General features: G+C 45.1%; 1 protein-coding gene across 6 annotated transcripts in view; it reads left to right on the top strand.

Moving 5' to 3' along the window:
- The window catches only part of ATP8A1 (ATPase phospholipid transporting 8A1), a 223,531-nt gene that overhangs the window by 19,095 nt on the left and 178,091 nt on the right, over nucleotides 1–26,345 (top strand). For 2 of the 6 annotated variants that reach the window (XM_055339561.1, XM_055339517.1), the window contains exons 1-5: nucleotides 6,336–6,476; nucleotides 15,877–15,991; nucleotides 17,959–18,058; nucleotides 18,986–19,084; nucleotides 24,983–25,028. In XM_055339561.1, the coding sequence (XP_055195536.1) occupies nucleotides 6,407–6,476; nucleotides 15,877–15,991; nucleotides 17,959–18,058; nucleotides 18,986–19,084; nucleotides 24,983–25,028 (430 nt within the window). In that variant the 5' untranslated portion in view covers nucleotides 6,336–6,406. Of the gene's footprint in view, nucleotides 1–6,335; nucleotides 6,477–15,107; nucleotides 15,395–15,876; nucleotides 15,992–17,958; nucleotides 18,059–18,985; nucleotides 19,085–24,982; nucleotides 25,029–26,345 lie in introns of those variants that run through there. The other 4 variants (XM_055339509.1, XM_055339532.1, XM_055339524.1 and 1 more) reach the window with 4 other exon arrangements.

Here is a 26,345-nt window from a genome sequence, read left to right on the forward strand (position 1 = left end):
CCCATTTTCCTTTGGCAGGGCGGTAAATAACACCTACCCGTAAATCAGCTCCTGCCTGGGGGGTGGGCTGGAGAGTAGACTGGCGCCACACTGGACTCCCTCCCCCCCAAGGAGCTTTCAACACCCTGGTGCCCGGGTCCCACCCCCAGGGATTCTGACTTCAGCTGGGACATAGGAGATGAAACAGGGGGAGGGGGCAGTGATAATGGCATGGACCGCTAGGCAGCCGGGGAGGTGACAGGAAGGGGGCAGATTGAGGATGGTCTGAAGGTAGAGCCAATGCTCCGCCGTCCTTCATGGGGAGGATGGTGGAGCATTAAAGAAAAAGAGGAGTGGAGAATGAATAAAAATTTGGGCCCTGAGCCCAAAATGATGGTGCCATTGCCTGAGATAGAAAACACTGGCATGAAGGCCCAAGAACATCCCAGCGTGTAAGAACAGAATGGGAAGATCCACTAATATGTGACCAATATGTATGTTTCTCTGCTTTTTTTTGTTGGTTTTTTCTTAGATATCACATTTATTCTAAAATCAGGATTTCCATCTTCCACTTCCTTCATCTTCTTTGAATATTTTTTAGAGTTTCGGTGTACATAACTAGTAGTGTCTTATCTGTCACAGTGGATTTTAGGCCTCTGGCAACTGTATGGATTGAATCTTTTTGGGGTTGATATTTCTATTGGTAGAACTTTTCACTCCATAATCAGAGTTAATGAGAGCTTTCTTTCATGTCATCATCATGTTCTCTTGGCTCTTAAGGTGTTTCAGGCTGCAGGGACATCCTTCAGAGTGGAGAAATGAACGGGAAGCACTTGCTATAAAGTAGGTGCTAAGCAAATGTTACTTGAATCTGTGTCTGGTGAGTGACTGGGATGAGCTCAAGCTGTTCAGATTTTGGAAGCTGGGGTTTTAACAGTGTTTTTTTTTTTTTTTTTTTTTTTTTTTTTTTACTTTATGATAGTCACAGAGAGACAGAGACATAGGCAGAGGGAGAAGCAGGCTCCATGCACCGGGAGCCCGACGTGGGATTCGATCCCGGGTCTCCAGGATCGCGTCCTGGGCCAAAGGCAGGCGCCAAACTGCTGCGCCACCCAGGGATCCCTAACAGTGGTTTTAAAAATCTCACGGAGTTTTCTCCACATCATTCAACAATGGCCAAGGTATCCCAGCAGATCTGAAGGGCTGATTTTGTGATTCTAATTAGTGGTGGTAACATGTGGAGGCACACATGTTGAATTAAGAGGCTCCCTCTGCAGTGGGTGATTTTTATTTAGGGTGTGAGAAGGTTCTGGAAGCATCTGTTCAACCCATCCTTGCATCATTTTTGTTCCACCTGCGAATTGGGTAGGGCTGATGGCAATCTCACACATGTGTAGGTGTCATTGCTTTAATGTCATCGAGCTCGGTGCTGGGTCTTCTGTGCCTTTGCAGCCCACCAGCTGTCATTCACACATCCTGGTTTAATCTGCTCGGTGGAGGTTTCTGTCTTCTTCTTTAGCCACATCCTGACATACTAAAGGAAGCCAGCCATGCCTTACTGGTTTTTGTGCAAGTGACTCCTAGATCTTTGAGCCTGTCTTGTCTAACGAGTCTTGGTGGATTCTTTAATACCGCCCAGAGTGCTTATGGCAGATAAGCCATCCCCAAGCCACGTCCTTCCTAAGGTCATGTTGGTATGTGGTGAGTTCTCAGGTGCTCCTCTATGGATTTCCCATTTTTCTAGCCTTGTTCAGTGGTCTCGTGAGATATTTTACATGTCAGATTGTGCCACCGCTTGTCTTCAATGGGCAGATGAGCATGCACGTCCCCCCTTTTCTCACCCTGGGCAGTGTTCTCTAGAGTAAAATGCTCTTGCTTACGGGCAGTTTATGTTGCTGTGTGCGCTGCACTGACTTCTCCGCCAAAGTCATAATTAGCAGGTAGGCTTTAGGTTCCTCGCTAGGTGTTTCTGATGGTTGAGACCTTGTTAAGAAACAAAGGAGAATTATTATTTCTCTCTTGCAAAGTCACAATGGAAGTAAGAAGCAGGTGCCTGTCAAACTCCACTGACTCACCCTGAGAATAATACAGCAAAATGATGTTACTTGACTGTTTCTGCTTCCTTAAATAAAATGAGAACTAGTCTGTTGGAAACTGTCACGTGTTCACCTATTTTTACATCATAAAATGCTATTTGCTCTAAAAATGAAACTTGAAATAATTCAGATAATTTTCATGGTGGTTTATTTGTATTTTTCCCCCTCGTGTGTTTTGAGGGCCGGCTCATTTAGAACGATATTTCAGTTGTATCTTCCTATGAATGCATTGCTCCTGAAGACCATAGGGTTAACTGGCCTGCAAGGATTTTCATCAAATCAGTAACGCTTTTCTCCATGTCTAAAGTGATTAAAGCTTGGCTGCACATTGGTACTGTATTTGTGGTTCTCTGATGACCTCGTAATTTCCTTTTTTAAAAAATCTTTTTAAAAAGATAGCCTTGTGGGATTTGTAGGGTTGGAGGAAACCTGGTGATCCTAGAGTACAACACAGTCCCTGGCACTGTCTGCCTAGCCTTTGGTTACCCAGCCCCTGCTTGAATACCTCCCAGTGATGGGAATCGTGCCCCCTTGTAAAATAGCTCATTCCGTTCTCAGCCAAGTCGAATTCCTAGCAAGTGCTTTCTTGCTAAGAAAGCAATAAAAGCAAGAAAGCTTTTATTTGCTCCACGTTTTGCTGGGCCAAATGTCCCCCATCTTGTATTTGCACAGTTGGTGGTTTTGTTTAGGTCTTAGTAGAGGACCTTCAATTCATCCAAGCTCCCTAAACCTCAAATTCTGATGCTTTAATGCCGTTAGTACATTTATTAGTGATGCCTTTTGTGTCCTTATCCTGTCATTGGAATCCAGGCAGTCTGGCCCTCTAGAAGTTACTTACTCATTTCATCTGTCCAGGGGATCCTTCTGTATCACAGCAGAGAATCATGGGACTCAGTCTTTGGGGGTCACTCACTCTGCACACTATTGTCCTGTTTGTTTTGTTGTTTTCCTCTGTAATCTACTTCATTTCCTACTTCATTCCTTTGGCCCCCTCCAGCCTCACTGTCTGTGAAGGTCCCTCCTCAATGCTGGGTCTGCCTGCCTATGTCTCTGGACCGCAAGCCCCACAATTCCTAGAAGGGAATCAGATTGGCCTAGCTGGTCAGGTGCCCCGTGTTAACCCTGACACCCCAGGCCGAGGTTATAGGTCAGGAGAGGATTAGAGGGGCAGGAGCCAAGGTGTCTCAGGGTAAGCTCTTCAGAAGGACTTGCAGGCAGGTAGGGGTGGGCAGGTGAAGGAAACCTCTCCTGCGAGCCCTGTCTGCAGATGTTAATCAACTAGTTAAGAACCCACACCCCGTTACATTATCGTGGAATCAGGTGCCTCTGTCTACAAGAATAGGGCTTAGCTGAAAGCCTTGGTGGAATTCAATGCTAAAGGCTCTATTTTATTTTTTTAAGATTTTATCTATCGGAGAGAGAGAGAGAGAGCACGAATGTGCACGCACACAGGCACAAGTAAGGGAGAGGAAGAGGACAAAGTAGACTCCCCGCTGAGCCAGGAGCCCAGTGCAGGGCTTGATCCCAGGACCCTGCAGCCGAAGGCTTAACCAGCCGAACCACCCAGGCACCCCGAAAGGCTCTATTTCCAAAAAAGGCAAGTCTTTGGAGGCTTGCTGGTCCCTGATGATCACCTCCTTTCTTTAAACCACTTTTTTTTTTTTAATCTCTGACTTTATATCCTGCGTTATGAGAAACACCACTTTTAAAACAGTGAAGGTCCTATTCAATGTTAACCGAATTCTCAATGCTCAAGGGAGTGTTGTTTTTGACTTTGAGTTATTTTCAGGTTTTTACCGTAAATCCTTTAGAAATTGTAGTTCCCATTATATAAGTCTGTGAACTCTGAAAACACTTCTGTAGACTATGTTCATTCACAGTTTCTAATGCACAGGATTCCTTTTCTTTCCTTTTAGAGCGCCGGGACAGTAGTTTCTTGCCTCCAACCTTTGGAACCCCTCTCACTCACGATGGTTCTTCTAAGATTAGTGACAATTCACTTCATGATTCTGCAGGTTCTCACAGTTCTGTAGGTTTGAAAATATGTGTGTGTGTGTGTGTGTGTGTGTGTGTGTGTGTGTGTAGATCCAGACATGGGTATGCTACGAGTCCATTTAGAGCAGTTAGGTGTGAGCCCCTACTTTCATTCATGCTTTAGTTCCTCCAACAAATGTTTGTTCTAACTTTTCTAAGAAAGTCTTTTCTTTTTTTTAAAGATAGATTTATTTATTTGTTTATTTATTTATTTATTTATTTATTTATTTGAGAGTGAGCAGGAGGGGAGGGCAAAAGGAGAGGGGGAAGCAGACTGCCCCTGAGCAGGGAGCCCTACTTGGGGCTCAGTCTCAGAACCCTCAAATCACAATTTGCGCCGAAGGCAGATGCCTAACCGACTGAGCCACCCAGGAGCCCCAGCTCGTTGCTTTAGACGGCCTTCTGGACTCCTGCCCTTTCTAGGTCTTGATAGCAACTTGAAGGTGTGTCCTTCCAAAGTCTAGAACCCATGTGTGGCTTAGTGTGGTATTCCCCTTTTGCCCGTCAGAAGTTCTCTGATACAGTTGTGTTTTCTACAAATTTGTGTCTACTTTATCCCTTTCACATTGATTAGAGTCCAGTCCATGGTAGCGATTCCTCATCTTGTTTCCTGTATCTTCTCAGAGATGAATTTGATGCCAAGACAAGTCAGTGGTGCTTTTAGCTAATTGAGACTTCGAGGAGATGCCTCGTAGATGTCTGGCAGTTGAAACCCCTCATTGCTAATGCAGTCTGTTTCTGGGCCAATTTTCAAATCTATATTGGGAACATACAAATTCTTTCTTTTATCTGACCGAATGATCTATGGGCTCTTCCCGGGGAGATGTCATTAGATTCCTTCCATCTTTTATTGTTCTTCTTCCTTTCCTGTTGAGCATGATTTGGCATTAATCAAAATTTCTATTATTATTTCTAGCAATTAAGCATGCCCAAGATGATTATTTTTTCTAGGTTAATATCCAGGGCTGGCAGCCAAGGAAATTGAGTGCTTACCATGTGTGAGGTTCAACACCAGGCATGTCATCGATTTTCGTGTGATACTGTTGAAGGATAGCCTTTCTTCCTAATGTCAGGAATACTTTTTTTTTTTTTTTTTTAGTGTCCACCACTTACAGTTCATAGTACTAGTTTTGGAGCTTGCTGCAGTTCAGCATGAGTTCAGGAAGTATTAAGCCGTTTTTTTTTTTCCTGTTCTAGATAAGAAATACTGTCTGTGTGGTTTCGTACTTGTTTATTTTTAGATCAGTTCCCACAAAGACACTTAAAGGAAAATACCGTTTATCATGTATTGTATGACAGGTCCTGATAGGATATATTAGTGGGTATCAGGGTAGGCACAGAACTTCTGGGAGTTTTTGGATGCCTGATATTAAAATAGAAAATGTAGAGAACATTTATTACATGCAGAAGACTTTCCTGAAATGTTCTTTGTCACTTCCCCATATTAGAATAATATACCTGACCTGTGCCCGTATGCCTGTCCTGTCTCAGTGCGTAATTCGGTATATCTCTAACACCTATGATTATTCTTAGTTCCTATGTGTAAGTGTATAGATCAAAAGATTAGTATCAGAGTGGTCAAAAGACCACTATATATTGAAAACTTTTGTAGGTGACACTTCAAATAGGAATGGTCAGCGAGAGTGCTTTAACGTCTAAGTAGCATCTAACAAGGCCATGAGGGTAGGAGAGGTTTATGGGTGGAAAACCTATTAAGCCCAGTAGAGAAGAAATAGAGTTAGAAGTTAGGTCAAGCTTAATTGTTGCATGAATGAATGCATCCATCAGTGTTGGAGCTAGGTTGGTCCTTAGTCAGTGTCCATGGATTGTCTTAGCTATGGTACTCACTGGCTCTCTGACCATGAGCAGTTCTCCACGAGACGGAGTTTCCTTATCTTCATCATTTGAGAAGAATTCTTTAAAAAAAGAAGTGAACCCTTCTGTAAGATGAAAACAACCAATATGTTTTGAAGCAGATAACCATGTCTTAAATCACTGGGGTAAGTGGATGTCCTTTGTTACAACATTTTGTTATCACTCAGTTGATCTTGAGGGTCATGAGCTACCTTCCCATTTGCATGAACAAGAAAGTGAAGGAGAGGAAGCTAGGGATGTGGAAAGCTTTTGGCCGTTGTGCAGATTCCTTACGCTGACAACACATCGTTAGTTCAGAATGTGCTGGACTCGGCTTGGTTAGGGCAGCTGTTAACATCAGAGGAGATCTGGTCTAGCAAGTAGGGCCGGTTGGGGAAGGTTCTAGGCAGTCTGCTGATTTTGTGGGGCAGGGTGGTTGCATTATGGTTCCAGGTCCTCGTTCCATGCAGAGCAGAACACGGAAGTCAGCTAGTGATTGGTGGCCTGGACCAGGTATGGTGTCGATATCCTACATTAGATGGGCATTGGGGGAGAACTTCCAGCAAAGGACAGAGGTGCCTCTGCTAAAATTCCCTAATATAACAAAATAACAAAAAAATTAAAATAAATAAATAAATAAATAAATAAATAAATAAATAAATAAATAAATAATTCCCTAATATGGAAGCTGAGCATATTCTTTAGGGAGAGTAGTTCCTAGAATCAAAACGAGAAGCTTTACAGGAAGATCAAAGATGATCCAGGACAGCTTGACTAATAGGCGATTAGTTCAGGCCAGTCTTATCTGTGCTCCTATGTCCAGGCTGCAGATCGACTGTGATTAGTTTACCGTGGATCCTGTCCCCCAGCTTTAAGTCAAAAATCGGAATAGTGTCTTGATCCTTCAGTCCCTGAGGGCTGCCTGCAGTTGGGGAAGGCGAGTTCTCCAAAGAAAAGCACAGGATTTTTCGGGAGAAGCAGATGCTGAGCTGAAATGAGCAGCAGATGTCCACTGCGCTGAGCCTAAATCAACACCCTGCATAGGAAGGCGCAGTGAGGCAATTGAAAATTTAATTTCCCTTCTGGCTGTTGTAGTCACGGGCTAGAAATTTGAGATAGGTCGCTAAATAGTTTCTGTTTAATTTCCATACTTTCAAAAGTGTTTGATTTCTTCAATGCCTTCTTTGAAAATGTAGTGTGAGTCTTAACCCTTAAAGCACCCAGTTCATTGTTTTCCAGAGTGGTGGTTTCTTCCTTTTGTGCACTCTCTAAGCAGCTGCTGTCAAGCTCACAACTGAACATTTGAAATCACTGTTCTGCTCTGACAATGCAGGATACAGGATTGCAAATCTCTTTTGCAGCTCTGGTAACTGCCTCGATATATATATATATATATATATATATATATTTTTTTTTTTTTGCCTCTATATTTCTAATGAAATAAACTACTTATGTGGTAAGATACCAGCAAAAACAAAATAAATACAGACCTATAAATTATACTTAGCTAAAGATTGCTTTGTTCCAGAAACTTGAGCTAAGACAAAAACAAAAACCCTGTTGCATGAGGCCTTCTAATTGTTATTTTAATCAGAACACAGAAACAGTGAAATTTTGGAAAGGATGATGCTTATGATTTCTTAACAAGCAGCCCCTCACTTTAATCACACCGAGTTCTCACTTTGGGCCTCTGAAGTCTCTGGCTAGTTTTCCAGTTAATCTTCTATTAGATTCCATGACTGTTGCAAGCACCACTGTTTGCCTGATGACCTCATTCTATGTCAAAAACCATGAGCAATGACTGTGACCTCTTTAATGTCTAATATTGGAGACCACTGAGCAAAAGGACACACAATTGGACTCTCCCGAATATGTTAGGAGGTAATGTAATAGATACGCTGATTCCAGCTTTAGCCTTGCTTATAATTGCAATAAAGTTGGGTCTGCAGAAACTCAATGGTTCTGTAACCGTATTACCAGGCAACAGAATGACTTTGTATTTTGTTCTCTCCTCCCTCCCACCTACCCACCCCTGCTTTTTTGTTGCATAACCCCCCACACAGATGACAATTTGAGGGAAAACATTTACTGATTTAATATTGATTTATAAAAATCGTAAGGGAAAATCCATCATTTTACTGTCTAGATCTAGTCGCCAGTCACAACCTTAATTAAATATTTCCCAAACATTTTACAAATATTAATACCTGCATCAGTGTCTTGAAGACTTGTTTTCCTCATCTCGAGTATTTTGAAGGGGAGATTAGCGTATCTGGATAGAGGGCAGGCTGACGGGAACTGTATGAACGACAAGTATTGTGCTACATTGCTCACCTAATGTCATTTGATCCTTTTAATCATTGTTTTATGCATGAGGACGCTGAGGCTCAGAACATAAAATAATTTGCACAGTGTCATCTGCAAATGTGTATACAGACCTGACCATAAAGCCTGTTCCTTTTCCCCACTGTCTCCCCTTCTGCTTACAGTAATGAAAATAATAGCTAGAGTTTTTATAGGTGCAGGAGGAGCCGGGCTCTGTCCCAAGTACTTTGTGCACCTGCATTATTTCATTTAATCCCCACAAAAACCTGTGAAACAAGGTCGGCAGCTCAAGTTAAGTAACCTGCCTGAGGCAACCGTAGCTCACAACTGGTGTGTCTCATTCCGCAGTTGAGAGACCTTTCTAGAACGCCTTCCTTGACTACACCATGAGTTTGCAGTATTATCGATTGGGATGTTATGAAAAGAAAAAGATGCATGGTTTTTAAGGATAGGATTGGCTGACTGGAAAGCGAATTCCATTAAGTGGTTAATTATCTGTTGCATTTAAAATCCCGAATTTCCCTCAAGCCTTGGCTGTGGCTCAGAGCAGCACCAGTCCGTGGGTGTGCGTGGCGTCGCACAGCGGTGGCCTGGTAGCGCTGGGCATGGAGAGGCTGTAGGGTCAGAGCAGCCCCCTCCCCCAAAAAAAAGCCCATCGTGTAGACATCCATTTCGTGTCTGTCCCCACTGGCTCACCAGGGCCATTATCACAGGAGCCTCGAAGTGCTCTTCCCGCCTAGAACTCGGCGGTGGATTCCGGCCGCATAAAGGGTGTCAATCCAAGTTTCTTCTTGTTTTCCAGATGTGGCTCTGCCCTTCCTAATTGGATGCACCCCAGTAAGGTCACAGCACTGATCCTCGTGCGCTTGCAGATGGCAGCCGGAGGGCTCTGTCCCGCTAGTCCCCCGCCGGGTTTGCACCGTCCCTTCTGGAATTCCTCCCTGAGGTCCCCACTCGGCGTGTCCTCGCGGCGGCCTTGCCCGGGCGCGGGCGGCTACAGTGGGGACAGGCGGCCTGCAGGGAGCCCCGACCCTGCGCCGCCCCGTGAGCCACATTTACTAACCCGCGGGGCCTCGTGCCCCCGTTAGGGGCAGACACGGCTGTCGTCTCCGTCGTACAGCTGGTGAAACTGAGGCACGGGGACCTCTCTGTCCGGCTTCCGGTCCACCGCGTGTTTCGGTTTCCTCGCACTTGCCGGGGTCTGTGACTACCTTGTCTGCTGGTCCTCGGGGTTTTTCTTACAAAAGCCTGGGACACAGGAGGCACTTCCTGTCGAAAGGTGTCGACTGCCCCAAAGTCACTGCATTTTATTCTTTCAGGAAACCTAAATGAGGCGCGCCCTCTGATGAACGAGGGACTGATTGTCAAAGGAACCGCTGAGGTCTCTGGCCACTCTGCATTCAGAGCCCCCGATACTGACAGTAGCGAGCCTCGAGTCCATGCCCTCACGCGCTTAGCAAGTATCTCCTGTGTCTCCCGTGCACGTGGCAGGAAGTGCTCCGGGGACACGGGTCCGCGTAAGACGCAGCTCGTGCCCTAAGAGAAGTTATGAGGTGGCCGTGCTAAGTCTCGAGAATATGATGTCAGCATAAAAAAAAGGTTTAAATTGTTTGTGATGCTGTGTGTCTTAAAGGATCAGAGCTTCAGAACGGCAGAAAATAAACTCATTACAGAAAAGCGGGAAAAAAACGGTGTTGACTGAATGAACGAACGAACGAACGAATGAACGGTCGGCCAGAGTAGGTCGTGATATTTGTGACGAGCGAAAGAAGAATTTGGAAGATGATGCTTAGGCCGTAACGGTGTGAAAAGGCCTCGAAGCCCTCACGTCAGTAGTCGCTGAGCATCTTGTCTAAGGCACGTGAGCACGCGTGTCACGGGGAGGGTGGCTCGGCTCGCTCGCGGGCCGCTAGCGGGGCCAGGTGGGTGCCGGGGACGGGACAGTCGCCGCTTCCCTCGTCAGGCGCGGAGCTCCGGGCCGCTGCAGGTCACGGGAGGCGGCCGTCACCGTGTCGCAGCCGCTGGCGCCAGTCGGGAGATCTCGATGGTCTTTGATTCGGTCCTTGCTCTGCACAAGTGCTGCGCCGCTGCCCTCCTCCTGGCGCCGGCAGGCAGCGGCGCCGCGGGGGTTGGGAGCTGCCCGGGAAGGCCGGGGCCCTGTGCGCCCGCCTGGCGCGTCGCGAGGGCCGAGCACAGCGCGGGCGGCGAGGCCTTGGACAGCGGGAGCGCCCGGCCCACCCCAGCCCCGCGGCTTCACGCCGCACCGAGTCGGGGGCGGAGGAGCCAGTGGGCCCCTCGGCCCCTCCAAAGTCCAGAAGCAGCATCGGGCCCTCGGCCGCGGGGACGCGGGGCTGCACAGTTCAGCCTGGCGGGAGCCCGGCCTCGCCCGGCTCGGACTCCGCTCAGCAGCAGCTCTGAGCGCCTCCTGGTCAGGCGCAGCGGGGACAGCGGTGCTCGGGGGACAGGTGCTCGGGGGACAGGTGCTCAGGGGACAGGTGCTCGGGGGACAGGTGCTCGGGGGACAGGTGCTCGGGGAACAGAGGTGCTCGGGGGACAGCAGTGCTCGGAGGACAGCGGTGCTCGGGGTACAGGTGCTCGGGGGACAGGTGCTCGGGGGACAGCGGTGCTCGGGGGACAGGTGCTCGGGGAACAGAGGTGCTCGGGGGACAGCAGCGCTCAGGGGACAGGTGCTCGGGGGACAGAGGTGCTCGGGGGACAGGTGCTCGGGGGACAGGTGCTCGGGGGACAGCAGTGCTCGGGGGACAGGTGCTCGGGGGACAGCGGTGCTCGGGGGACAGCGGTGCTCAGGGGACAGGTGCTCGGGGGACAGGTGCTCGGGGGACAGCGGTGCTCGGGGGACAGCGGTGCTCAGGGTACAGGTGCTCGGGGGACAGGTGCTCGGGGGACAGCGGTGCTCGGGGGACCGCAGTGCTCGGGGGACAGGTGCTCGGGGGACAGCGGTGCTCGGGGTACAGGTGCTCGGGGGACAGGTGCTCGGGGGACAGCAGTGCTCGGGGGACAGCGGTGCTCGGGGTACAGGTGCTCGGGGTACAGGTGCTCGGGGGACAGAGGTGCTCGGGGGACAGGTGCTCGGGAGACAGGTGCTCGGGGGACAGGTGCTTCCCTGTGGGGCGTGGTGACGGAGTGGACGGCGTCTTCGCGGCACCTGCCATCCCAAGCTGCCCATCGCTGTCTCTCCTGTCGCACAAAGGACAAAGGGTCTTCTCCTCATTCACATCAAGAAAACCGCGCAGAGCAGTGGATTTCAGGAGACGGGGCTGCTGCCGGCTGCATCCACCACTTGGCAGACGCCGGAGAGAGGAGTGGGGCGGCTGCGGCTCCGTCCCCTGCGCCACCGAGCCACCGCGCCACCACGTCCTCGGCCTCTCCAGCCTGTCACACTGACAGGTGAGGCGAGCGGGGCCGCCGCCGCGGGGTCAGACGGCCGAGCGGGCGCCGGGGCGCTGGGGCGAACGCTTGACTGGTTCTCCCCGAGAACCCAGAATGAAGGGGTGGGCCGGGGGTGTCTGTCAGGGCGCCGCAGGTCGCCACCCGGGGCCACCTTGGGGTGCCCCGCCAGAACTTGGGGGGCAGCGGGAGACGGGCTGGCTTTCTGCCTCCTCTGGAAGCCCAAGCCACGGGGAGCACCGTCCTGCTCCGGGCCTGCGGGGTTGACGGCGAGGCCCTGTTGGCGGATCAGATCCTGGCGTCACCCTGGAGACGGCTTGGGAGGGAGGGCGGTCGGGGTCGAGCCCTGGTGGCCCCCTTCTCTGCGAGGGAAGAGAATCGTGTCAAACTGACCTGCGGTCGCGTGGCCACTGGCAAGGTGTCCTCCCGGCAGCCTCGAAGGTCTGCGCTCCTGCGGCTTGGGGCCTCTGGCCGGCGCGGCCCAGAGCTCCCAGGCTCCTGCATCCCCCGTGGGCTGACGCCCCACACGTTCAGGGACTTGGGACTGCGGTGCCACCCCCGCGGCCACTAAGGATGCCAGGCTTCTTCCCGGACGCCTTCGGGGATGATCCCTGCCGGCCTGTGACTGAGCTGCGTCGGCCCAGGTGCACCTGCGACGGCTGTGCCTGCCAGCTCGCTGCTGCCGGGGATTTGGGGGCACACACAGGGTGCAACCTACACCCTCCAGCCTTCAACGGCCTGGAAGGGGGCTCAGGGGCCTGCAGGGTCCCTTTGTCACTGCCGGGGAGGGGCCGGCAGGGCTGACCACCAGCTCCCCCCGGCTGGGCGCCTGGCTCCCCACCTGCAGCACAGACTCCCCCCCCCACCCCGCCCCGTCCAGTGTCCCACCCGGCCCCGGCATCCCGCCGCCTGAGCCCCAGGGGTTCAGCTCCGTGTACGCAGCTGCACATGCGCCAGCTTGCCAACGCGCTGGTCTCTAGTACCCGAACGCCCCAGGCCTGTGGCATCTGCACTGTCCCATGCTCAGCGCCGTCCAGCTCCCCTACTGGACAAGACCGGGTCACCAGTCTAGACTTTCCCCCTAATTTTGGCAAATTATTTTTTTCTTTTAAGGTTCTTTATGTTCAGACCTGGGTATTAGGATTGTTTTAATGACTCTCCCATTTAAGGCCGGGGGGGGGGGGCGATTCCAATCCCTTTGTCCCAGGAGATTCCTTTGCTTCATAGATATTCTTTTTTTTTTTTTTAAGATTTTATTCATTTATTCACGAGAAACAGAGAGAGAGAGAGGCAGAGACACAGGCAGAGGGAGAGGCAGGCTCCCTGCAGGGAGCCCGATGCGGGACTCGATCCCGGGATCCGAGGATCACACCCCGGGCCGAAGGCAGGGGCCAAACCACTGAGCCACCCAGGAAATCCTCCCCCTTTTTTTTTTTCTAAAGATTTTATGTAGATATTCTTGAATACACGTTAGGATGTGAGGGGGAGGTGTGATGTCGGGTGCCACCTGGCAACATTGGAGACCCCAGTGTGACTCTTCAGCTAAGAACCAAGGGCCAGGCCCTCAAAAGTTCAGCCACATCAACTAAATACAATGTGACGGGCATCAGCTCAGAGCAGAGAACTGGTTTTTTCCTAAGGATCTCTGTCCAGTCGAGATGCCAGAAACAGTACATGATGAATTTTGTGCTGTCATTAAGGAAAATCTCATAAAAGATTTTTAAGAAATTACGGGCAGCCTGGGTGGCTCAGCAGTTTAGCGCCGCCTTTGGCCCAGGGCGTGACCCCGGGGTCCCGGGGTCCTGGGGTCCCGGGATCGAGTCCCACGTCGGGCTCCCTGCATGGAGCCTGCCTCTCCCTCTGCCTGTGTCTCTGCCTCTATCGCTCTGTATCTCTCATTAATAAATAAATGAAATTAAAAAAAAGATTTTTAAGAAATCAAAAAAAAAGAAATTTATATCCCTCTATGTGGTGTCCCATGTCTTAGTCCATTGGGGCAGCTGTCGCAGAGTTCTGTAGACTGGGTGGGCCACAAACAACAGGGATGCATCCCTCACAGCTCTGGAACCTGGGAAGTCCAAGAGCAAGGCACCAGCAGACCCACTGTCCCCTGAGGGCCCACGTCCATCTCACTGTGTCCTCACCTGGTGGAAGGGACAGGGGACCTCTAAGGTCTCTTCTGTAATAAGGACACTAATCCCATTTATGAGGGTCCCACCTTCATGACCTAATCAGCCCCCAAATACCCCACCTCCGAACACCCCCAGCTTGGGGACTACACATTTATGTATGAATTTGGGGAAGCCACGAACGTCCAGTCTGTGACAGTCCATACATAGAATTCTGATGATGTAAAACTAGGGGAGAGGGAAGTTTGTAAGAGTAAAAGATAATCATTAACCATTAACCCTGTGACCACAGGCATCGCTGCCAGTGGGTCTGTAACTGCAGAGCGGATAGGCCAGGGCTCCAGAGTGACGCCACCAAGCCAAGGGCCGTCCCAGACCTCTGCACACGCCCGAGAGGTCTCCCTAGGTCCGGCCGGGCTGCTCAGCACAGCACCCCTCTCCCCGCCCTCCACCTTACGGGGCCTGCCCCCACCTGCCCAGGACAGGGCTGCACTGTCCCCACCTCTAGGCCTAAGGGACTAACTGGTTTCAGGAGGCGAAACTCCCCAGGTGGTGACCAGCCCTTGGCTGTCACTAGTGTCCTTATCGTTGGGTGGGGAGGAATTTACTTGCCCTTGGGAAAAGAAAAAACCCCCGACTGAATAGCCACTCCTTTGTCACTTGATCTTTACTCAGTAAACGTTTCCTGGGTCCCTGCTGCTCCTTGGTGCAGGTATTGGGAAGGTGGGGATGGGTGGCCACCCGTGGCCTCGGGAGCCCCACTCTGCAGCACCTGGGCCAAGCATTTGCTGGGGAGGAGAGGAGGTGCAGAGGGCTGTGGGGCCCCCGGGGACCCCGACTGAGCCCCCCAGGGCGTTCCAGAGGAGCCCTCAGGGGTGTGCAGCCCTGGGGGAGGTGTTGGCTTGGCTTGATAAGAAGAAAAGTGAGCATCTCATAGGGGTCCTGTTGGTGGCCCTTCAAGGAAAGGGCTAGGGACGGGTTTAATCTGGTCTCACTTAATTCTCACTGGACAGTAAAATAAGCAGTTCACTGTTTCTTTTTTTGTCTTTTTCCCCCGTTCTTCTGGAACTCGTATTTTTAAAAAGTGTTATCCGCATGGCGACAAGAGGTTACCCCATGGAAGTTGCCGGAATCTGCTGCTGTTAGAATGATCTTGAGATGGCCTCAGGAAATTTAAAATTCATTGTAAACATAAATCGTAATTAGCAGAAAGATTAAGAGGATCTTCGTGGACTGTGGTCACAGCGCAGCGTGGCGGTGGCCTATGTAAACCTTTTTCGGTCTTCGCGCGAGAAGGAAAACAAAGCCAAACACTAGAGAGGCGTTACATGTGTAAACTTAAGTTTTAAAAATATATTTTAAATTACCCCTGTCTTATCAACCCCCTCCGCCACGCAAGGGGCTGCAATGCAACCTCCTCTTCCATTGCAGGAACTGCAGTGGCACCTGGTTCACAATTGTTTGTTGCTTTCGGATATAGCCTCGCAGAATGGAGGGAAGTTGGTCAAACATTTATGGGCGAACGATGAGAAACATTGCAAAAGGAAGGATGTTACTGTTTGTGAAATGGTTGGTTCTACATGACTATTAAATGCTGCCTTTCAGATTTAGTAGAAATATCAGATGTGGGGGTTTTCCTTTTTTTGTTGTTGTTGTTATAAAAGAAACACCACCAATCGGGGCAGGCGGGGTGCGGGGGGGAAGCATATAGCTTTTAACGTATTTTAGAATCCCAGGTAGTTGCAAAGTGTGTTTTTGTAGCGGTTTCTTTTTTTTTTTTTTTTTTTTTAAATTTATTTATTTATTTATTTATTTATTTATTTATTTATTTATTTATTTATTTATTTATGATAGTCACAGAGAGAGAGAGAGAGGCAGAGACACAGGCAGAGGGAGAAGCAGGCTCCATGCATCGGGAGCCTGACGTGGGATTCGATCCCGGGTCTCCAGGATCGCGCCCTGGGCCAAAGGCAAGCGCCAAACCGCTGCGCCACCCAGGGATCCCTTTTGTAGCGGTTTCTTATTGAATAAGGAGACTGTCTGTCTTTCAGGTTATGAGAAGACTGATGATGTCTCTGAGAAGACCTCGCTGGCCGACCAGGAGGAAGTACGGATGATACTCATCAACCAGCCCCAGCTGACAAAATTCTGCAATAATCACGTCAGGTAGGCGTTTCATTGAATCTGTATCTTTGGGGTAAATGCAACGAAATGCCGGGACACCTGCACCCCGATGTTTCTAGCAGCAATGTCCACAATAGCCAAACTGTGGAAGGAGCCTCGGTGTCCATCGAAAGATGATGATTAAGATGTGGTCTATGTACACAATGGAATATTGCTCAGCCGTTAGAAACGACAAATACCCCCCATTTGCTTCGACGTGGATGGACCTGGAGGGTATTATGCTGAGTGAAGTAAGTCAATCGGAGAAGGACAAACAGTGTATGTTCTCATCCATTTGGGGAATATGAATAATAGTGAAGGGGAATATAAGGGAAGGGAGAAGAAATGTGTGGGAAATATCAGAAAGGGAGACAGAACATAAAGACTCCTAACTCTGGGAAATGAACTAGGGGTGGTGGAAGGGGAGGAGGGCGGGGGGTGGGGGTGAATGGGTGACGGGCACTGAGGGGGGCACTTGACGGGATGAGCACTGGGTGTTATTCTGTATGTTGGCAAATTGAACACCAATAAAAAATAAATTTATTATTTAAAAAAAATCACATCAGGTAGGGAGGGACTGGGGGAGACCCCGACCCCGTGGGAGCAGCATCACAGCAGCACCCCATGGCCCATCTCACCTCTCCGGCCAGGACAAAAATGATTACGGAGAGCTTTCAGTGAAGTCTGTTAACATTGGAGAGCTTCCTGGGGGCAATTTGAATCTGCTGTTTTCTCCATTTTCTATCCAATGATGAAATGTTCGTAAGAATCTGGAAGCTGGGAGGAGCAGAAAGGATACTACTCTCCCAACTCTCTCTCTCTCCCTCTCCATCTATAGTGTCTGAATAGTGAAAGCTGCTCATGGATAAATGCCTTTGTCTCACACCTGTTAACAGAGTGATGAATTAGTGGTTTTGGCCAACAAGGTTTGACATTTTAGAAGAGGTCTTCGCAGTTCTTCACCAAGAACTCCTCTTTTTGTTAAATAGTCTTTAAACATTGGCTTTTGAAAGTCGTAAGATCGAGTATGGTGTCGAGGGATGGAGGGCGGTGAGAATTACTCCACTGTTTCCAGGAGCCTCCCTGCCGTAAGCCCTGTTGGTGAAGTGGCCCCTGGACTGGAGCGAGCGTGAACGCCCCGTCCCCCCTGACACTAGCCCAGGGTTCCTCCTGCGGGGGAGTTCCTGGATTTGAGACGTGCCCGTTTAAAATTTATATTTGCAATTTCAAATTCTAGAGTAGCTTTCTCAGTTTGGGGATTGTGGTATGTGATCCTATAAACTCCTATTTTTTAAATTTTTTGAAGCTTCTTATTGTGGAAAATACTAAACGTAAGAGTAAATGGCACAACGACCCGCCTTGTACCCATCATCCAGCATCACAGTGATCAACTCATATAATCTCCTTTCTATTTAAATAACAAGAGGAAGGTTGGATGTTTTCGAGGCCTAAGTGTTGATTTCTGACTGATTGTGGATATCACGGGTGTGTTCAGTGTGGAGTCCTAGCCCCGTTCCTAGAGGGACCATGAAGAAAATTTAAACAGAACCCTAGAACACTTCACATTTTTCTGAAATTATCCAGTGAAGACGTCTCTATTGAAAGTTACTGGTCTTACTCAAATTTGATTGTTTTGTAAGATTTTTTTTTTACTAATGTATTATACACTCTCCTAATTTAAGTTGCTTCTTTGTAGGCTACTCTTAGTATGTTAAAAAATAAAAATTAAAAAAAAGGGATGATTGGCCAAAGAGAACAAAAGATATTGTGCAGAAAATTGAACTCAGGATTCGACATTTCCTTTTACTCGTTTTCATGTAGGTTAATGACCATTTGCAATATTTTCCTGGTTTGAAACAGAGGGCAAGTGTTTATCTGATTTTTTTATATGATGATAATACAATTTTGTAAATGTGGGTGCTAATTATGGAGTAATTAAGTTTTATGCTATTTTTTGTTTTGTTTTCTAGCACTGCAAAATACAACATAATCACATTCCTTCCAAGATTTCTCTACTCTCAGTTCAGAAGAGCTGCTAACTCATTTTTTCTCTTTATTGCACTGCTTCAGGTAAAGTCATGTCATAAAACTTTAGTTCAAAGTCAAATGTTTGGATGTTAATAAATGTTTTTGTTAAGCCCACGACCAATCTTCTGAAGCTTATCTAAACATAGAGAGACAAGCTGGTTTGGGTGGACATTTCCAGCTCTTGCTGCAAGCAATGTCAGAATTTCACTGACATTTGATTCATTTTTATCAACCTATTTTAAACATTCTGTAAATTTGATATGGGAGGGATGAAATTTGATGATAAAGGGAGATGGAACTTTTCCTTCAAATATTAATTAAATAATAATTTATTTTGGTAACAGTAACTGTCAGTTCTGAACCTTAGAATATAAGGATTTCCATTTTAAAGCTTGTGTTTGAGTTAATAATCGGGAAAATTTTTCATTTTATTAAAAACCATACATTCAAAAAAAACAAAAAATCATACGTTCATTGTAAAAATAATTAGAAAACACAACAAAGCCTAAAGAAAAAAAAATTAAAACTATTATTTTTCCTCAGAAGCAACTACTAGTAAAATCGGGCTGTGTATCCTTCTGGTCTTCCGTCGCCCCCACTCCAAGTATTGTTTATTGATTTAGCGTACAAGAAGACGATCACGGAATGCAAATGTTTTATATTCCGCTTTAACCGTGTAATGCTATGTGGATGTCTTCCCATGTGATTTGGTGTGTTTTTAGAATATCGTGTTTAATGGTTTATATGGTATTGAACTGAGTCCCCTTTCTCTAGGTGTCAGGAAGCTGGCAACACTCTCTGCCAGCCACTTACTAGATCAGAGCAAATGCCTCACTCACTGTTAGCTTGCCTCAGTGGTAAGATCACGGAGGCGTATTTTAAGAGGCACTAAGACTCGGTTGTTTTTAAACGTGTTATAAACTTGCAAAGTTCTCACTGGATTTCTTTTTTTTTTTCCCCCTCAAATAGCAAATACCTGATGTTTCACCAACAGGTCGCTACACAACACTGGTTCCTCTCTTATTTATTTTAGCTGTGGCAGCTGTCAAAGAGATAATAGAAGATATTGTAAGTATTTAATTTTTTCATAAATAAATGTGACTTGTTACCGGATATACGTATTTTTGAAATATTAGTTTCTCTTTTATTCTTGACACGGGCTGGTTAAAATGCCCATCCAACTTAAAAATATATAAAATGTGCTCTCGAGTTCATTCCTCTTAGTTTCTACAGATTTGCTGTTACAGAATGCTTGTTAGAGCGTTCTCTGTGTTTAACTTAAATGTAATAATTGGCTTGGAGAGAAAACTATTTCAACATTATTTTTAGCATGCCCAATTTTCAATTTGAACATTATTTCAAGTTAAACACAATAACCTCCAAATTATCTAAATGTAAAGGGTCTCTTAATGTATTTTTTAATTGGTATGCACCATTTTCATTTTACGAAATGCCTTCGATTTCTCTTCATCTTTAGTAGTTCCAAGCTTCCCTTTATTTTATTGAAAGTAAGGACATTCACTACTTTTATTATTCTGTAGTAGCTAAGAAAAGGGGAGGTCAGTTTACAGTTTATAAAATAAGTTCCCCAAAATAAATTCAGATGTTTCTTTTCCTCTATTTTACTGTTATTTTAGCTACCTTAGTTGAGGAAGGCTATTTTTTTTTCCTGTGCTCTTTAGATACTTGGCCTATTTGAAATGACCTTCTGTTGAACCTGAGGCAATCAGATGGTAAGGTGAGGAAAGCCTGAGACATTCTTCAGGAAGCTCCAAATTAAAGTTTCACAACCATTTATATTATTTCTGGAGAGAATCAAACTGAAATGGGTCAAGTGGCCATTTAGATCATCCAGTCTCAGAAACATCCAAGTGTCTAAGACTACAGACAGAGGTCGTATGGCTGCGTGTGTGAAACATCACGGTCCTCTGGATAGGAAATGACCTGCTTGATGGGGACCACACGCTGGAAATTGAGGAGACCCTCTCTTCACCTAGACTGTTCCACACAGACTTACCATCCTTTCGATTGTGCTTGCATCTAGCAATCCATAAGGATTGATCTTTAATTTGTCTCTTTCTTTGCCTTCTATGCTCCCTTTTCTTTCGTTGACATAATTTCGATTGAGCATATGCTGTTTATTAGACGTCGTGCTGTTACTTTTGCAAATGTTTTTCCCATTTGATTTCTTCCATACTTTACAACTTGGATATTAATCCCATTTTAAAGGTAAGGAAGCTGGGGCTCATAGAGATCCTGTGACCTGTCCAAGACATGGTTGGGACCAGAATCTATCTCATCCAGTGCTCTTTTTCTGTATTATGACAAGTCACCTAACAATAGTGTTAATCACATCTATTGAGCTTCTGGGATCCATGTACTTGTTTTATGTCCTTTACATTTATTAAGTCTTATAAACACTCCTTAAAGGGTTACTGGAATTATCCTCATTTGACAGATAAGGGGGTGATGGCACAGAGGAGCAAGGTAACTTGCCCAGGGTCACACAGTTAATAACTGGGGCTGTCAGAATTCAAAATTAGGCAATTTGGTTCCAGAGCTCTGTGTTACTATCACTGCTCTAAGCTGGCTGTCCTGTCTTTTTTTGTTTTTCCCTAACAAAACTATAAGTTGTCTAGCTATGGTTTTTAGTACCCTTCTCTATGAAAATAAATGGTAAATAAAATTATATCTAAGAGGTTATTGTTTGGTTTTGTTTTCAAAAAAGAACTCTTATTGGCACAAGGCAATAATTGGGTACTTTCAGAAAGCAGCTTATCAAGCAATTCCTGGAAGATGTAATAGTAGCTGTGTGGAGTACTTTTCCAATAAAATCATTATCAAGAAATTGACAAAATAGTTACTTAAGAAGAGGTTTAACAAGACGTTTGTATCAACCTATAGGTGTTAGAAATTTTTAAAAAATTACTCCCTAGAAAAGGAAAAATATCAAGTAGTTTAGATGATTGCCCAAAGAGTATCTTTATCAGTAATTATAAGGACTGCATATATTTGTCCATTCATTCAACATAATCTATGAAGCAGTGCTTAGGTGCCAAGAATTCACTAAGATACGTATTAGGATGTGTTCATCTTTTGCCACAGTATTATTATCATATCCCAAATGTCAGTGGCTTAAACCTAAGTTTGTTTTTCATGTACTCAAAGACACGGCAGGTTTTTGTCTGGGAGGAAGCCAGAGCAGCAGGCTCCATTACTCGTGCAGTCGCTCAGGGATGCAGCTGAAAGGAGGGTCCATTGGGTGGGATATTGGTGGTCACCAGAGCAGAGGAGGAGAGAATGGAGGTCCAGAAATTTGTGGCCCAGAAATGGCGCACATCACCTCTGCTGACAGGTTAATATTAGAACTAGTGATAAGACAAAAAGGAAGTTCATCTCGGTGTCCACAAAAATAGAAGAAAGTTAGATGTTGGTGAAAACTGGTAATGTCTACCACTCCAAGGCCAGTGAATAAAACACAGTTGACATTACAGTCAGTCGTCTTTTCTATTATACTGACCATGTACAATAAAAGAGTAAGAATTCCCTATGGGTAAGACACCTAAGACTTACCCCCACCCAGTGCATTTTAACTCTTGATGCTTTGCATAGCTTAACATATGATTTCCTGTTTTTAACATGCAAGTAGCAAATGACAAATACTTACTTGAAAATACTCTAAAATTGGTGGAGAGCTTTGAATTAAAAAAAAAAGGCTGCCTCTTGTCACATGCCAACTCTTATAGTAAGGGTCAAGATTGGTTGTTAAATTGATAATATTCACCATAAGAAACATACCTTCTTTGCTATCCACTTGTTAACTGAAACTCTGATAAACGTTACTCATTATAAAACAGATAGTTTTTCAAAGTCTACAGTGTTTAGAGACCAAATGCTAAGAAGAGGTTAGTGAGTAAAAGTAGCCACGAGAGAGTGGCAGTCCAGTAGAGGAGATGGACGTTAATCAAGTAACCATGACAACTTTTATAACAATTAAATGATGCACTGAAGTCCTTAGAACAGTACCTCGTAATAGTAAGTGATGGATAAACGTTGACTGTATTATCATGATCCAACTATCCTTTTGACTAAAACTTAGAAAATGGGATTGGGAGGACACAGGAATTGGGTACACTAGTAAGAAGTATAGTCTAGAAGCTGGTATAAAAAAATGAAGAGATCTTAGACCAGGTGGCATTGTAGATAAAGTAATATAGAAAAATGAATTCAGTATCTGTTTAGGAGTAGAATTGACAAGACTTTTCACCATCCAACATGCTACATACCATACTTATTTTGTTCACATTCTCTCTCCAACCACTAGGATGTAAGTTCCACGAAGAGTAAGGGTTTTGTCTCTTATTCATTGCTGTATCCTCACCAGCAGTGACAGGGCCTGGCTCAGGGTGTTTTGGAAACATTATTGCATAAAGAAGGATTGGATGGGAGTAAGAGGGAGAAGAAGATGCTAAGGATGACTCTCAAGCTCCTGGTTTGTGCAAGTGGATGGTATATGGTTCCATGTCTGAGAACAAGGACCAAGTCTTGGGGGTTAAAAGTCCTAGTTTGCCTTTTGGACACAACTTGAGGTGGCTTTGAGACTGCCAGAGGGGGATATCAAGGGGGCCACTGGGTATAACTGTCTGGAGCTCAGACGAGAGTCTTGGCTGGTATATATTTATGTGTCAGCTATAATTGAAACTGCAGGTATGGGTGAGCTGAGCTGGGGAGAGAGTATAGAGTGAGAAGCAAAGAGGGCCAGGGAGTAAGCCCGGAGGAATTCCATCACTCTGTAACAAGACCAGAGACCAAGAAGGGACCAAGGTACAGGTGGAACCACCTGGGCAAAGATGTGATAAGAAATGCTCGGGAAGTGGGGGGAGGGTTCCCAGGAGGCAGTGGTCAGCATTACATACTTAAGTACCCTAAAGTTCATGGCACCATTTGTCCGGTACAGTTCATTGGTGCACTGTCAATTAAATATTGATAATATTCAGTAGTTTACCAGCCCTCCGTGAAATGAAATGAATTCTCATTCCAGGACAGGGAGGCATTTCAACTCCTAGAATAACTGTATTAATGTTTTCTGAACTGTTCATTTTAGAAGGAATAATAATGTGCTTGGGATCCAGAGATGCTTTCTTTTCATAGTCATAAGATTAGGATCTGCCTACCTGGGTGGATCCCTATGTATACTCAACACAATTATTTCTTGACAGGCAACCTAATTCATTCTATGGCGGGAAGGCCAAGGAAAGAGATGCTCCTGCACAACAATTCTCTGTAGATGGAAAGTAATGTTCAGGATCTCCTTAGGTTTCACTAAGATTAAATTTCCTGTTTAAGAGGAATGTTTCATTAATTAGCTTTTATTTGTCTCCTTCAGTTGGAAGTCTAACTATGGCCTATCATAGATGTGTGTTGTTTTGGAAATATTTGTACCTCCTTCAAATATCTAAATTTGCCTTGGACCATTATTTTGGACCAAAATTTATTTGGGGTTATTTCTAATTTTCTTAAGATCTTTATTAACAGTAAAAAAGAGGAAGTATTTTTGAGTCTCATCAATTATAAAATACTCTCTACTTGCTGCTCCGAATTTAAACCTAAAAAATTCATTTAAAAGCATTTGCTGGCAAATCGTAAGCTTACTTTTGGAAGCAGTAATTTGCCTGATGAAAGTCTACATTTTTACAGTTTTATTAATGAGTGTTTTGTTCTGAGAAAGAATTGTAGCGTGTTCTTGCATATGGATGTGGCAAGAATTATTTTCTACAAGCCTTCCACAGAGGCATTCTGAATGCTCTATTTGCATTTTGTACAGTTCAGTGGCTCATTGTTTGTATGAACTGAGTTCACGCTGCCAGCCACTATGCCACTCCTCCTGAGTGTCGCTGTGTTTTGGAGGAGTGCTAATCCACAACTCTGGAGGGTATTATCATATGTGCAATATAATGCTAAAAACCATATTTTTTCTCAAATGGAAAAATTAGGAACTCTTTTTTTTTTTTCTATTCATTCCAATCCACCTTATAGTCGGGTATATGCAGCTAAATCTGATCTTGACCTCTAACGATAGGATTTTTGAACACAGTCAGTACTTTTTTGTAACATCAACAGAGGCTGATGTGCTACACTTGATGCTGTAAGTTTAGACAGAAGCCATGGAAAACCTGTAGTTGAACTGTAGACAGGAGAGCTTCCCCTGGCCGCTTAAATTCTCACCTTTCCTCTGACCTATCGTTTCATTTACTGTCTGTCCAAAACCTTGGCTTATGTGACTTCTTCAAACTCACCCACCCAGACTTAGGCTAACTCATCTATTTAGTATTTAATTTTTTTTCGCGTTTTTGGGAGGAAGGAGAATAGGTTTGTGTGATTTAGTGATTTATGACGGGGAGAAGGGACCATTGAGAAGCAGTGGATGGAAGAGGCTTTATGCAAATGGTATATGTGTTTGGTTCTACTCATTGACAGACATCAGCATGTCATTAAATTATGGAAGATGTACTCAGCCTAATTAGATAATGAATTTTACAAGAAGCTGAAAATATCTCAGTACCACTATTAAATGGTAGTTATTATAGATAATTCTCTTGGGCAATCTTCTTTTTTAAGTGAATTGTTTAAGCAAAAAGCTAAATGAGCCTTTTCTATTACATTAAAATTTTAATCTTACCTGTGTAATAATGTACAATCCTTCTGAGGACCACACAGCTGTGCTCCCACAAGAGGAGTACTGTAGGAAGATGCTATAGATTGTGTTTTCAATTTTAAAATTCCCACAGACCCTCTGATTTTTCTTATCACCACACCCCAGCATGCCTATAAAATTGATATGGGTATAAAAGGATAAAAGCCTTGAGAAACATAAGTTGAAAGAAGTCTTTTTTGTTGTAGGTGCTACTTTGTTTTATTAGTCTCATCCACTTTTTCACAGTTTTTGTTTCTGCTTTTAAACTTTAGAAACGACATAAAGCTGATAATGCAGTGAACAAGAAACAGACACAAGGTAGGAATTTTACATTTTATTTCTCATATCTGTCAAATATGTTCATAGTAATATATACAAATCACTTCAATTAAATGTAATTCAATTGAACATACTGTCTGCGTCTTAAGTTTTTGTTCCAGCATAGAGCTTCTCGTAACATTTATTAGCATGACACTTAAATTCACATTAGAGTGATTTACAGTGGTAATACTTTTGAAAGATAACATTTTTAATACATTTAGATGCCTCGTAGCAATGTATTCCAAAATATTGTCCATGAAATCAGCAGTTGTTTTGACATGTTCATGCTGCAAGGGGTCTATATTTTGTTGTTGATCAATTGATGTTACTTTAGGTAAGACTTAGAGAAAATAATCAGATGTGATGTTACTTGTTAAAAGGCATGTTGGAAGCACTTTGTGTTATACTGTACACACCAATGATCTATGTCCAGAAATAAATAAAACAGAAATCAGGCCAACTTCTGGAAAGCACATGGCACTTTAAAACATGACCCAAAACATCTTTTGTTGTGGGTCTGTCTCATTTTGATAGAGCAAAACCCAAAATGACCTTTAGCATAAGACCATAAATAGACCATAATGCTCTTAGATTTTTGAAAAAAAAATACCCAGGAACATGTAAAACAGACATCTTATCCCACTCCTGAGCTTGCCCAATTAGTTAAAAACAGTATTTTTATACTGCTGTGATTTTTATGGGACCCTGTCAAATACCCTACTTGTCTTCCAAAGGGATCATCTGCTTATAGCTTCCACTAGAAGGATTATCTGCTGGTTTTTGATACATTTGAGGAAGGTACATTTATTAAAGTATCACTGAATAAATTAACAAAATATTTACTGAGATTATATTATTTATTATGGGACATGTGAGAAAACATGAGATGGAAACTATATAAAAGCACAAGATATGATCTTGTATGGATCAAAATGAATTGGATTACATGATCTCAATGTCTCTCTAGATTTTTGTGGCAAATAATGGTCCCTATGTCAAATCCTATATGGATCTAAGAGAAGGAGAGAAAATTGTGGGGGTAATTGGAGGTAGATCTTGAATCTTGGGGAACACTTTGAGCAGAGGCATCCAAGTGGGAATACATTATGCGTGTGTTTCATGAGAAAGAGGGAAGAAGAGAAGTCATCCTGAACAGGGATGAAGAAGGCTGCTGCATTGCTTTGTTGAAAGGAGATTCATGTCAAAGGGAAGCAGACACACAATTAAAAAGGAAGGCCAGGGTCAAAGTTTCCAGGCCCTGAATGCCAAGCCAAGGAGATTCCAATTTTTCTTGATTAGACTGAGTAGCTGTTG

This window comes from Nyctereutes procyonoides, unplaced genomic scaffold (assembly GCF_905146905.1).
Source record: "Nyctereutes procyonoides isolate TBG_1078 unplaced genomic scaffold, NYPRO_anot_genome, whole genome shotgun sequence".
Classification (NCBI taxonomy): domain Eukaryota; kingdom Metazoa; phylum Chordata; class Mammalia; order Carnivora; family Canidae; genus Nyctereutes; species Nyctereutes procyonoides.